The sequence below is a fragment of the Antrostomus carolinensis genome, unplaced genomic scaffold, assembly GCF_000700745.2.
Source record: "Antrostomus carolinensis isolate BGI_N321 unplaced genomic scaffold, ASM70074v2 scaffold15448, whole genome shotgun sequence".
Lineage (NCBI taxonomy): Eukaryota > Metazoa > Chordata > Aves > Caprimulgiformes > Caprimulgidae > Antrostomus > Antrostomus carolinensis.
Window position 1 is genome coordinate 18,989 of NW_010332404.1, and position 15,011 is coordinate 33,999.

At 36.3% G+C, this 15,011-nt stretch overlaps 1 protein-coding gene across 1 annotated transcript in view; it reads left to right on the forward strand.

Annotated features, from left to right (window-relative positions):
- Positions 1-300: 300 nt before the first annotated feature.
- The window catches only part of PDE11A (phosphodiesterase 11A), a 75,532-nt gene continuing 60,821 nt past the window's right edge, over positions 301-15,011 (forward strand). The window contains exons 1-6 of the mRNA XM_010173514.1: positions 301-387; positions 2,522-2,662; positions 6,184-6,248; positions 11,017-11,152; positions 13,372-13,447; positions 14,900-14,967. Coding sequence (XP_010171816.1) covers positions 301-387; positions 2,522-2,662; positions 6,184-6,248; positions 11,017-11,152; positions 13,372-13,447; positions 14,900-14,967 — 573 coding nt within the window. The remainder of the gene's footprint in view (positions 388-2,521; positions 2,663-6,183; positions 6,249-11,016; positions 11,153-13,371; positions 13,448-14,899; positions 14,968-15,011) is intronic.

The window sequence follows — 15,011 nt, forward strand, 5'->3', positions numbered from 1 at the left end:
TCTTCAGCACACATTTTATAGAACTGAGAATCTGCCATTTTCTAGACAGGTTCTAGAGGACCCTCACTGCTGGGACCTGTGCACTCAAGTTTATTTGTTATTTCCTAGCTATTTAATCTGCTACACCCATTTTATGTGCCTTGCCCATGATGATTTTGTTTCTTTTGGTGTTCTGCTGAAGAGTGAGTATGCTGAGACCTTCCTGGGACGTGTCATCTAAGTTTAGGTCTCGTTGCTAGTAACGTGAGTGTCTCATAGCAGTTGTTCTTAATGACTCTGAGTTTCCTTTGATACTAGGTGATGCAGATGTATCTCCCATTCTGTGGGATTGCCATATCCAATGCCCAGCTATTTGCAGCTTCAAGGAAGGAATATGACAGAAGCAGGGTAAGTAAAAAAAAAAAAAGTATATTGACCCAATATCAAACCCTCATCTTTCGTTCCTTCAGATTCCAGTTATACATGTGTGTTTGCTAAGCAGACATTAACTGTGTTTTATTTAAAAAAATGCATTTTCAACAGATCACTCTCTTAACTTGAGGCAGCAAGCAGAGAGTGTGGGAGGGAAATACGCTTGTGATGGTGGCTGTTGTTTCCTGATGTCAGTTCCCTGTTTTGTAGTGCTGAAACAACTGCATTTGTGACACAGATGGTGCAGGAGAGAGTGTTACTTCGGCAGAGATTCAAACTCCCATAAAATTCCAGAAACACCAGACCTTTGCCATCCTGAATTTGTAATATTAAATTCATAATAATATGGATATATTTTTATAAAAGTAAGCAAGAAAAAAAACTAAGTGAAGGGTTTTGACAGTGTGTGCCTGCACAAAAACATTACTTGCATTACTCATGATTGCTGATTCCATGCATGAGTTGGGACAGGAGGCTCCAAAGAAGTGAAAATAATGCTGGAGTAATTTACTTCTCAGAGGTGTCTTTATTTTTTTAAATTTTTTTTAAGAAATAAAGGTAATTCTGATGGTTTTCTATAATTGTTTGCTTTTTTCTTAATCTTTCCTGCAATGATGAGAAGTGATACTTTTGTTATCATGAATTGCAGCTTGCCAAAGCTTCAGTAGAAATGCCTCTGGTCGTGTTGAACCTACTCTTGCTTCACAAAGTGAGTGAAACTATAGTGGGGTGGGTCTGTGTATTGAGCACTGGCATTTGTATATTCAGGATTTTGGTGCTTTCCATGTATGGAAACTAATGCTTTCTGTTGCTTTGAAAGCTGCCAATAACCCTTTTCTAATAGTGTATATATTAAGGGTCATGAAGCATCTAAGCTTGTCTTCTGTCCAGGTCTGACTACAGACCACTATTTTGGGATGGAGATGTGGAGGAGGCTTGGGGGGACAAAAAAAGACTTTTCTGCCAAAGACTTTTTCTTTGTTTGATGTTCAAACAAAATAATTGTTTGACTACTTAGAGACTTAAAATTTGGTGCAGATTCCCAGCCCGCAGGGAACAATAAGACTTCTGAGGAGTTGGTGTTTAATCTTCTGAGGGAGACATTCAGCAGAAATAGGGACATTCTCATTCTTCATTAGAAAATGGTAAATTCTGGTGGTTGGACACATCAGGAAATTGGATTAGATGTACAGATTTTGTTTCTTGTCACTTCAGCCATGTGAGGCAAAACAAATATCATTGCCATCTGACAGCTACGTGGTGGCCTGTACTTAATTGTGTTTTTGACCTGTTGGTGGTCTTTAGCTTTGCTTAGTACATGGTTGAAATTAGTTGGCAAGTAACATGTGATGGACAAGCTTGTACTTGGCACTCCCCGTCAAACTGGGCACCAATGGCGGCAACCTCCAGTTACTGTGGCAAACATTTTGCTGATGATCACTGTGTTAGGAGAGCTAAGACCACTAACATTTATACACTTACCTATATGCATGTTCTTGAATATTGCATCCTAAACCAGAATAAAGGAAAAAAGCACACTTTGGACCCATGGTAAGAAATAACGTGACCTATTGTTTTTAAAGTTGATAAAATGAGAAGGGAAGCACTTTGTTTTAAAACACTATTTTAGATGTGTTGTTAGTGGTAAAGACTGGATCAAAGTGCTATTGGAATATGGAAGTATCGATGTGTGTTTTTTCTTTCCAGCTTTGAACATGCAAAATGGGTAACAAATGAATAAAATGGAGTTTAAATGCACCAGCAAATTCAATATAGCAAATCAAGTAACTGAATCCATACTGTGTACTTCAAGAGTTGCATTACAGCCATTGTTTCATTTTTGGACCGCAGTGAAATAGTTTGAAAGATCCCCATTGTTCGCCAAGAGTTGAATTGTGCCCAGTTGTGAGCTAAGAAATACTTAACTTCTTTCTTTCTTTAGATACCCCCACCCCAATTCTGCGGCCGTAACTGTTGAGAGCTCTATTTGAATAAAGATTTCAATGGATCGTTCATTAAAATCAATCACAGAGGTTATGCCTCCTTTGCAATACTCTATGTATTTATTTATTTTACAACCAGTACAAGAGTTTTCTGTCCTCGTATGCAGGCTTTACTGGAAGTAGTGAATGACCTCTTTGAGGAGCAGACTGACTTAGAGAAAATTGTCAAGAAGATTATGCATCGGGCCCAGACTCTGCTGAAGTGTGAAAGGTGCTCAGTATTACTTCTGGAAGATATCGACTCACCAGTAAGTATATCTGCACATTCTGTAGAAAGATTTTATTGTGGTGAAGCTGTTTTGTATCATATGTGAATACTGGACAGCAGGTATTCTTCCAGCACATCATTCTTAAGTGTAAGTTAGATACAGGTTCAATCTTTATTGACACTGCTGTTGTAGTTTAACCTTAGTAGGCAGCTAAGCCTTACACAACCACTCAATCATTTCCCTACCCCAGTGGGATGGGGAAGGGAATTGGAAGGGTAAAAGTGTGAAAACTTGTGGGTTGAGATAAAAGCTTTTTAGTAGGTAAAGCAAAAGCTGTGTGCACAAGCAAAGCAAAATAAGGCATTCATGTGCTACTTCCAACCAGCAGACAGTTGTTCTGTCACCTAACTCTGAAAGTGTCCCCCCTTCCAGCAGCTTTTATTCTGAGCATGATGTCATATGGTAAGGGATATCCCTTTAGTCAGTTGGGGTCAGCTGTCCCAGCTATGTCCCCTCCCAATCTGTTGTGCACCCTCCAGTCTATTCACTGGATGGGGCAGAGTGAGAAGCAGAAGGCCTTGATGCTGTGTAAGTATTGCTTAGTACTGCAGGATGTTTTCATCCCTGTTATCAACATGGTTTTCATCACAAGTCTAAAACATGTCAAATTAGCTTTATCCCAGCCAAAACCAATGTAGACAGTTTTTCAAATGGAAACTGAAAGGTACATTTATGATTCCTTCTGGTCATCTGAAAGCATTTAATAGGATGCCTGTAAATGACTGGTGGATTTAACTATCAATGGTGTGATCCAGCTGATACGCTGTGATTCTCAGTTGTGTATGTGATGGAATGGTGCTTAATACAGAGCAGCTAGTACAGCTTAACTGAGAAGCAAGGTGTCCTTTAATCTGCTTAAAAAAAGAAAAATGATTTGTTATCAAATATTTATTTGCTCATTCTTTTATTTCATGATACAGGCACTAGAAGAAAAGAAAAATCCTGTATGTAGCTTCATTTACATTTCCATGGAATTTATGACCTAGATAACATTTTCAGGCTAATGTCTTATCAAATGGTGGTGCTTGCAAGCTGCTTCAGAACCAGAAACGGTTACATCATCAACCAGATCTTTAATGGTCATTTTTAGAACTAACCTTTTCTGCATACATTCCAATAAATAATTGTCAGATATCTTTGATATTTCTACAGTATTCATACTTCTGCCTCTGTTATTGTGAAGTGTAGCAAACTGACTTACTTAGCTTCTATTCTAGTATGTAACATGTTGCATCTTTAATCAGACTATTAGTCCCTCAGAAATAACAAATAAAAATAAACTCATCGAGACTTTGTTAACGGATCGTCCTGTGTATTCAGCAACTCAGTGGGCTTTACAGCAATCTAATCAGTGTTTTCACACTAGTCAGCTTCTGAACTTCTCATGAATGTTTTTTTGTCAAATCCAGTATCTTAATGTGGAAGAAAAGCAAGACAGTAAGGGGTGAACCTACAACAGTGAGTTTTCTCAGCTACTTTTGGAGGCCTCTGCTCCATGGGATTTGTTCCTTCCTGAAAGTCTTCCACTCTAACTGTTCACAGGGGTATGTTTGGGAGTAGCTCTGTTTGTACGTTTAAACTAGTTTCCTTAATAGTTTGCAAAATAAATGAGAACTGGTCTCAGTTCCTAAACTATGAAAATGCTGTTCTCTTGTGTTATTTTGACCTAGTAATTTTCCCTGCAATAACAGAAAATACACTGAAAAAGATATATTTGCATACAAATGTCTAGATAGTCATGTACTTGTGACAGGAAGAAGCTTTTCCTTTGAGCAGTTGAAGTGAAAATATGACTTTCAGTATTACTGAAATATGGTTTTTTTTCCAATTGCTCTGTCCAGTTGACCAAGAAATATTTCATTGCAGAGCTCTGAGCAGATAGACATAAGGTATATGAAAGTATTTGTCAAGAGTTGGATTTCATGCACAGTTTTGACAGGGCCTTTCTCTGAGACTTTGTAGTACTGCTGTTCGTAGGGTATGAGAGCCTCTTTAAAAATGTTTAAAATTTTTATGACTTGTTAGTAGTAAAATAAGTTACTACCTTTGTATTGGTAGCTCCTTTCAGTGTTTTCAGGCTATTCAACACAAATTATCCTCCTTTCTACTGATTTGAGAAGCAGTTAAAAGATAAAAATGTTGCTTGTAACATCATTCTTTTTTCTAGCCAAGTATCTTAGGATTCACTGTCTGTGTAATTGATTATTTGTTGCAAGGCTGTGACAAGTCTAAATGATTATCAGACACAGAATCGTAAGTTTGTGTATATGGCAGAAAAAAAACCCTGTTATTGTCTCTCCTGGAGGAAAGAGATGATTCTTATTTCATTTAAATTAATAGAAATTAAGTACTTCCAGTGGAGTATGCACTAAATTACACTGGCATTCATAAAAGCAAGATCAAGGCTTGTATTTTGTTTATATATTGTGCTATAGAATTTTAATGTTTCTAGTTTATTTTCTCTTTCTAGACCCCCCACACTGATTTTATAATTACAAGATACAGTTCTACTACATTCTTATGAAATGCCACTATGTTTTAAAGTATACTATGACTTTTATTTTTCACAGAACAGTACATCGTGTTAGCAGCAGGCTGTGGGTGGCATTGTTCACTTCAGTTTTCTGCTCTTGGTACTATTTCTACCTTTGAGATAGGAGAAAAAAAAACAAACAAAAAAAACAAACAAACAAAAAAAACCAAACCTGAGGGTTTTTTCCAAACAACAAGCAATGAGTTTTTTTCCTCTACACCAAATTCTGAAATGTGGATAGCCAGGGTATTCAATTAAGCCTAGACTTTTTCTAAACAGTCATAAATCAGGTTAATTTGAAGTAGGAAAAGAGCAAGATGCTATTGGTCACTTTTACTAGTGGCAAAACAGTTATGTTCCTGATTTCCACCTATTTTGGAGGGTTAACCTATATATCAAAATAGTTGTCCATAGGGTAACTCAACATTAACCCATGTCTAAAATACCATAACATGTACATCATGTGAAAAGCTTTTACAATACAGAACCAAAGTGGGAGATGGGGGCTCATACTAGCATCCAAAAACAGTACATGTGTTCTGTGTCACATTAGCCACTCTTAAAATGTTTCACTTATGTGCTATAGGCACATATCTTTGAGGAAAATTGGTTGCAATTAGTAGTGCAAATGAGTCTTTGTGTTTGTTTTCCTATATTAAAAAAAAGTGTAGTTTGGGTAAAGTTCCATAATTCATGTTCCAAAGCCCTTTGAAGGTAAGCAGATACTGTTACAGAAAGTAGTTTCATGAAGGAATCTAAAGATACCATTTGATTTTTATATTGGTTGTTAGTGAACTGCGCACAGTGTGTATTTTGAACATGAATTCTCCACTGGGAGAATACAGATAGAATTTTTATTCTAAGACCATTGGGTAAAAATATGGTTTAAATATAGGAACCTTACATTTCTGGTTTCTTACATATTTATTAATCTTAATAGCAACTTAAATTTATTTTTTTATGACAGGTGGTGAAATTTACAAAATCCTTTGAGTTGTTATCTCCAAAATGCAGTGCTGATACTGATAACAGGTTAGTGCTCATGTCTTCTATGGTAATGGATTACTTTATTTTTTTCACATAGTTTTAAATTTGCTTGATCATAGTTTTATTTTCTTATGGAACTTTGGGTAGATCTGAATGAAGAGTGTGAACCTACAGTTTTCACTCAGACAAGACTCCTGCTTGCCTTAAATGGAGACTTGCTTGAATAAATATACATGTCTATATTTTTATATATATGTATGTTTGAGTATATAGTGCTAGCATTGTATCAGTGTCTAAGAAGAAACCAGGAAATAACTGATGAGTTTTTGTTGTTCAACTCATGAAAGACACCCAAGTGTTGTTTTGCATGGTTAGTACTGAAGTAAAAATTACAAAATTATTTTAGACTGTTGATCTCTTACAAAATGCCTTCTTACAGTTTTGTTGAAAGGTTTGCAGTTAAGACTTTATTTCTCTCATTGTCAAGTTGGAAAGCCTAAAAACCTCAGAGAACATGTGTTCCCTAGAATTTGTGTTCCTGTGACTAAATCTGGTTTGGGAGTCCAGTCAGAATAGAAGTATATGTTTTTCTTAGTGGGATCTGTATTTAAACACTGATAAAGGGCAAATTGTAAGTAGTAATAGACAGAGCATCTTGTCCATGTGCAGTTACTGTATTAATTCCTACAAGTTAATACATCTGGTAATGGTTCACATAAAATGTCCTACCTACCAAATGAGTGGATGAAGATTCAGGGCTATTGTGAGAAGGTTTCTCCCATCTTTCAGGGCCCAAACTCAGTCATTATCATATACATTTTATATAATCAATTTATACTGATTCTGAATTAAAATTTTCCATGTTAAATGGCTGCTGTAATGATAAACCTAGCCTTCTGTCCAACTTGCTATCCATAGCTTAGCAAACTTGAAGATTACTTTGTGTTTTGCCATATTTAATCCCTTTAAGCAATGTCAAAAAATATTTTGGGGTGATTTGCCTTCTTTCATGCTTTATTTCTTCAGCTCCAGTGTGGTAAGAAGCTACCACTTCATTAAGGTGAATGTGCACATTGTAACCAGATTACAATGGATCATAATTCTTAGTGCTTTTCATGGGTTGATCTCACAGCATTACAAAAATGGGTAGTGTTATTTTTAAGTTGTGGAAGCTGACAGCAGAGTCCAAGACCACACAGAAAGATGAGTGGAAGCTAGATCTCTTCCATACACTATCCAGTAGTTGAGAGATGGGAATGGTGAGACAAATGGAAAAGGAAAACAAGTTATAATAAATAGGAAGTTTTAAATATGAGTAAATAATCTACTGATTCATCTGGGAATAACAAGTTACTGCTTTTGACAAAGAGCTTCAGAGTAGCCGTTGGTCTTTCCTAGGTCAATTAAATGGGTGAAAATACATTCCTTTTGTTCAGAGACAGGAGGATGAATCAAGGGATGTGGTTGTTATTCCTGTTTTTCTCAAACTTGATCTGTAGCCAGATTAGTCAAAACAATGTAGAGTGGTGTCAAGATAACCAAGCTGGCTCATTTCTTGTTACCATAGTTATATTAGTATGTTACCAAAAAGCAGTTTGTAGTAGCCTGCTCTGCATGTAGTCAAGTCAAGATTATTTTAACTTTAGTCTGATACATTAATAAACACCTGCGACCTGCTAGCTAGTCTTTACAAGACCTATAAAGTTATATTTCTGTGCATCTTAATATAAAGATTTAATGCTTTTTCTTTCATTTTTCATCCAGCGAAGAGTGAAGTTGGTTTTGCAAAGACCAAGGTTAGACTGGCAGATATGATGTCACATTTGGATCTAGCACAGGCACAGCTTGAGTTATTGGCACTACAGTGGGAAAATAAAGGTTATTTAGGATACAAAACAATGGTGTAAGCCATTGACATTTGAGCACTTTTCTAGTCAGTTTTGTCCTTTTCATTCTGCATCCGTAACTGATGTAAAGTCATGAAACATTTCATGTGGAAAGATTAGTTTCTTCATTATTACACCAGTGCAGATCACTAAAATTTCAAAGAAATAATATTTGAAATACAAAGATATTATAGGCTGAAAGAGAGAAGTGCCAAGGACAGTATAGCTTTTCACATCCTAGTCTATCTTCTTACAGTTTTAGAAGAAACTGACTTTTCTTTTTACATTTTTACATCTGGCTAATAGCAGTTCACCTGTTTAGTCCCTCAATGTTATAATGAATAGTTGTATCTCTTTTTTTCTTTGCTGTTGGTTGTAAAGAAATACCTTGCAAGACAACACTTGCATTTATCTGTTCAGTTTGCAGTTTTTCAGCACACACCATGATGAAGTTTATTATCTGTCATGACATGCTGATGCATTCCTTTTTGACAGTCATTTTGGTCTTGAAGTATAGGTTTGCCAAGTCTCCTGAATTTTCCCTCTCTTTGAAGAAAGATTACATAAATCTTAGAAGCCCTGAGGGTTCTCAGTTCTGATGTATTCTGGATGAAGATGAGCCTGAGGGAAGGTGCTGGAGGCTCATGTCTTTCCTGCACAGAAGTCATTGTATTAGCAAATGATGTCACTGAGACTACAGCTCTCTGACCTGAGTAGCAGTAGTAGTGGAGAGGTCAGCTGCCTGAGCCAGAGCATGGGTTGCTTGGGAGAAAATATCTGTGCTCCTTCCCGTTTGGGCTGGTACAGAGGATGTGCCAAAATCCCTGCTACTTCTGTTTCTCCAGCACTGTCCCTGGGATGATGTGCACTCAGATTATCACCTCATTCCCTGCAGTATTTTCATGCTTCATAAGGCGTCTTTCTGCTCTCCTGTTCCTAGGAGCTGGAAGGGTTCATGTCACTGTTTAGAGAGGATTGATGGTACCTGTGATTTTGGCTGTACTACTTCCCTACTGCACTTTCTGCCATCAGGGAAAGTTTGAGGAAGATAACAAGGCAAGCAGCTGCATAAGGGGAGCCTGCAGCACTGCTTGATGCTCCTGAGCTGGGTTTACTCTCCTGCCTGGCATGTGGTGCTCCTGCTAGTATGTGAACATGACAGGGAGATGGTGGCAAAGCAGCCGCCTGCATCAGTGCAGCAGACTCACAGCTTTCCACAGTTTAGAGAAAATTGTTGCTTGTGATTTTTAGAGTAGCTTCTGAGTGTTCTGAGCTGCTGAGGATGGAGAGAGAGCCAGCTGGCTGTGATTTTCATCAGAATTAATCATTGATATCTCCTTCTAGTGAAAGCCGAGTGCCTCTTAGTTTCCTAAGTGTAAAGCACTTGCTAGGCATGGAGATGACATAGAACATACTTTTAAAACTTCTTCCTGAATTATAGCTTTTTCTTTTCAAGTTTCTTTTACTTGAATTCATTTGATGCTTCAAATGCTTCACGCCCATAATCCAATCCTGATTTAAAGTGTTCTATATGATAATGATAATATCATCCAGATTTTTAATGTATGAACTGGGAACTATGCATTTGAAATTAGATTCTTATTCTTAAAATATTTTTTTCTCAAGTATTGGTGTCCTGAAATAAATTTTAAGTTATAAATGTGATTTTTTTTTTTTTTACCTAGCTCAAAAACCGCTATATTTCTCTAAAGGCTCTTGTCAAAGTATACACATAACATTTATTACAGTCACTAAAAATTCTTATCCCAAGTGAAATTTGATACACTCTGATTTATTTGTGTACATAATTATTATCTTTATAGTCTTTTAAGAATATTGAGCTTTCTTTCAAATTAGTGACTTAATTGAATTAGTCTCTGGAAAATCAATGCAGCCAACAAAAATCAATCCTTTCACTTTGAGTCTTCCAAGCATTTTACTGTGCAACCTCCTTTCATTCATGCGCATTGCTTTGAAGCTTGAAGTTATTGTAGTCTTCTTCATGGCTCCTCAGAGTCACTTTTTAAAGTAATGTTTCTCAGGTGTTGAAAATTGATGAGTTTTCTTCTCAAAACTAAGACAACTTGCATTCACTTATTCACACATGAATACCTACCCCTTGCCAATGTCAAAAACCTATCTGCAATAAGTCAATGAGAACTTCCCTGCTGATTAGATGAGGTATAAGGTGAGGATTTTAAGGTCTGTGTAGATACTGACTCTTCTGGAGAAGCTGCAGTGGTGTGTTGTGAGTTCAGCCCATAATTCTAGACTTATGCTCATTTACTGACAGCTCTTCAGCCCCTCAGTAGTTGTGGCAGAAGCTCAGCCAGGACTAAAAAAAGAAAACCTTAACGTATTGTATGCCTGCTTGGATCCACCTACAGCAACATACTTGCATTATTGATTTTAAGACTTATTTCCTGATGACTTCTTCACCCACTCAGGTCTGGCATTTCAGGCCGAAATAAATAATGGCATTTCCCTTGACAGGAAAAATATTGGAAGTATAAATTACAAATACCTCAAATTATTAGACTAATTTGAAAAATTAAAATCTTAAAATTATATACTTTCAGGTAGCTCTACAGACAATATTATTTGGAACTGGTTGCTTTTGATGAGCAGGCCTGTATCCCACAGAAACTTGGAACATAATCCGGCTCTTGATTCACATGTAAATGCATTTCATTATTATATGCTGTATTTACTTCACTTGGAAGACCAATGCTATTTTCAGTAGAAAGATTTTTGTAAAGGAGATTTGTTTTCAATAAATACCAAATTACTGTTCAATACATAATGCTTAGTAACACTTAATAACTGTGAATGGTTCTGCTGTTCCTATGAATATGCCTGTAAGACATACTGGACTTTCAAGCAATGTTGACTGTATTCTTTTCTTTCCTTACTATACCTATTGATAGCTTCAAAGACAGCGTGGAGAAATCATCATCTTATTCTGACTGGCTAATAAACAATAGCATTGCTGAACTTGTAGCTTCCACAGGTCTCCCAGTGAACATCAGTGATGCCTATCAGGATCCTCGCTTTGATGCTGAAGTAAGAGATTTTTAGAAATGTAAATATACATCATATTTTTGGCATTGCAACTAATATAACACAATTTTATTACATACAAGTGACTGTAAAACATGAGAATTTTTTTTAAATTATTTTTTCTATTCATTATGTGTATATATCCTTCTGGTCTACTGGTGTTGACACAGCTTTATACAGTAAACACAGGTCACTGGATTAGTGCATGACTTCAAGCAGTTACTTAGTCTTTCCATGAGTCATTTTTTTTCTAGTTATAAGCAATACCTTCCTCTATCAAGTGCTTTGATACCTATGCAAACTGATTTTTTTATTGCTGAAAATTCTACTGTTGGTGTTTAGTGTTATCCGCACCATTGTTGTTAGCTGTTGGAGACTGGGATTGTGCACACAGAGTGTAAACAGAACCAGCATCTGGAGAGACAAATGTTGTTTGTGACCTAACTTAGCCAGCTAACTTTTTAATTTGCACAAATTAAACATACACACTGGATTTCTCCAAGATACATATCACTTCTAGTAAAAGTTGTGTATCCTAAGGTACCCCATTCATTCCAGCCTCAGTTAGGAAGGTGTAGATGCAGAGAAAAATGTATACGTGTACTTAACACCTAAATAAATGTTATGGAAGGACAAAATCTTCACGGAATTCTGTCCAGTGAAACAGTATTACTACGGGGGACTTGGCGAGCAATTGTGCAGCACGTTAATCAGTGGACAGCCTTGGTCAGCAAGCTTACTAAACTGTATTACTACAGTAAGTGTTGGAAGTGTTTCATGTTGAGAGTTTGGTTGCATTTTTATTTCTTGTGTTATTAAAGGGGTTATCTCTCAAATCAGCAGAATTTGTCAAAACAAGAAATATAAGGGGCCTGCTGTAGAAGTGTACAAGATGACTGCATTGATGCTAATTTGTTCAGAATTTCAAAAAGTACAATTAGTGCCTGGGGTCTATATCTTGCCAAAGAGATATGCTAAAATAAAGCACGCCAATTGTTGATATGTTTGCAGTTGTGCTTTTAATATAACATGTCCTGAATAATTCAGCTCTAATTTGTTTCACAGTTAGTCTTTTCCAAGTTAAAGGCACTGCCCAATTTATATAGAGAAAAAGAAAATGCTTAATACAATGGGCAGTGATTATTTTCTGTTGGTGGGTTCCTATGAAAATTTAACGCTTAAATTCAGTTTTTATCATCAGTTATTTCTACAAGACAGTCAAGTGTAGTAAGAAGAACGCGTTATCCCTTATGACTTAAAATTAAATATACGTTTGTAGCTATGACCAGATACTCTCTTCTCTGCTTTTTTTAAAAAATGCTCTCTTTTTCCTCCCAGAACACTAATTATTACTTTTAAATATTGATGCTCAACTTTCAACTTACCAAGAATGTAATGCCAAAGTATTTTCATTGAGTTCATTTTAAGATACACATCTGGGACAATTTTTTCCCCACTCCCATGGATTTTAGGTGGCACTCCACACTGATTTCAGTGATGAGTTCTGAAAAAACACTTTATTTTCTTTAGATTTTGCAGCAATGACCCTGCATATAGTTTATTAACTGTAGAAAAGAGAGAATCAGACACTTATAATAAATTGCAAAGTTTTATACTGTATTAGAAAACAATAAATTAGAAAATTCTTGCCAGAACTACAGGATAAATTAAACCTATATAGAAAATCTCAAATTTGGGTTTTAACCCCATCCTTCCATTTCTTCATAGCCTGCACTTTTGCACAATTCCCTACTTACTCTTGCTTTCCTTCTGAAAATGTGTATTTCCTGCAAGCCCCTTTTTATAGCTGTGTTGCTACATCCACTTTCAGTTTGAAAATTGGGAAGAGTATTTCTGAGGCACGCTTATTCAGTGGAGGTTGTCACTACTAATCCACCATTGTAAGTAATCCAGGAATTGTCTGAACATTGTCTCAGTTGCAGTTTGTCTTTAATTCCAGATCTAAGTCAAAGAGTGTAAGCTTTCTGTGGCAAAGATGGCAATATTTGTTCTCTTTGGCAATTTTTAGAATAATCCTTATGACTTCTGGTTAGTCTTACTGTGAATGATGTATCAGCAGAATTTTTTTCTGAGTGAGAGCTGATTCATATGGAAATGACATTTATAAATATAAACTTACTCCTTTACATTTCTACTACTAGAATGTAAAAGGCTCCAAATGATACCTACTGCTAATGGAACCCCTCATTTCTACGTTTTAGGCTGACCAGATTTCTGGCTTTCACATAAGGTCTGTTCTGTGTGTTCCTATATGGAATAGCAACCACCAAATAATCGGTAAGATCTTCCTCGTAGTTGCATTATTTTTGTGGTAATGTAAATTTAATTCTGTCTCTTTAATTCTATGTTCCTTGTTCATTTACCCAGTTGAATTTTGTTAAGAAGTTACAGTACCTAGGATGCATGTTAAGTATCCAAGAAGGGATTTTTTGACTCAGATGCTGTATGGACTTTTTCAGCTTTCCCATTATGTCACTGTTAAGTTATATATTGCATTGAAACTTGAAGACTAATGAGATAAAAACAGAAGTTCTTGCAATATTAGTGAAAAATGTTTTATACACTTTGCTTTTCTTGGGTCTCCCTTTTTTTGTATGCAACTCAGGCAACAGTTTCTCCATTTCAGCAAAGTGGTAATTTCCCTCTTTAATGATAAGCTACACAGTTGGGGAAGACTTACCAGAGAAGCTGTGGCAGCTGTCAGTTGCCTGTGGCAGGGATGTGTGCTGGATCAGGATGCGACAGGGTTTTATTGCTTGTTTGATAGGATGCTTCCCAGTTATGATACGCCTGCAATTGACCCTGTGTTATTACCTGCTTTTGGCACAAAAAGGAGTGCCATTTGTAAATAACAGTGCCAGATTCCTTGGTTAACTTTCCAGAGAAGAATCTGAGTCAGTGATAGCAACTTAAACCAGCAGGGCAAGACGCTACATCCCTGCGTGTTGTTGCTGTCAGTGAGATCTGAGATCAGTAGTGCATTGCTTGAAGGCACTCGTTGCCATGCAGGATCAGGATCTTTGAACTTATTCAGCAGAAATGACATGGGAATTGAGTCTTTCAAAAATATGGCTCATTGTTTGTTGTGAAGTGCATATTACCTTAAAGAAGTAGGAAGAAATTGAACCCTTCACTGCTGATAGCTCTTACAGTGCTTTTCTAAGGGCATAATTAAACAAAATCAAAACGCTTTGTTGCGGTAGAACTCAGTGTTAGTTCAACTAGAGCCAAGAGCTTTGAACAGTTTTTCTTTTTCAGTTGTTTTAAGGAAACTACATTTTTTCCATTGGTTCAATAAATTTATGGACTAGTCATGAGAAAAAAAGGACTTAAACCCAAGTGATGCTAAACCAACTAAGATTTTAGGAATGAAAGTACTGATTTAACAAATTATGTTAGTACTCCAGATTACTAGGACAAATTATGTGACTGATGTTAGCAAAGTGCTCAAGTTCTCTCCCAAAAAGATCTTTAACCTTTTTGGAAAAGCATTGCAGGTAACTTTTAGATTTGAAATATTATACTTGGAGAGTAAAGAATAACAGTTGAAAGAAATAAACTAAATCCTGGTATCAAAACAATCAGACTTTCACATGTTTATTGAGAATAAATATTTGCAGCTTTGCCTTTCAATTTGAAAGATGTATTTTAAATGTTACAAATGAGTAAAATATTCTGCACTGTGAATTAATGAATTAATATTATAATTCATATTAACTCTTTCCAAAGGGGTCGCTCAAGTGTTGAACAGGCTTGATGGGAAACCCTTTGACGATGCTGACCAGCGACTGTTTGAAGTAAGAGGCATTCAACTTTGGAGCAATAACATACTGCTTCAGCA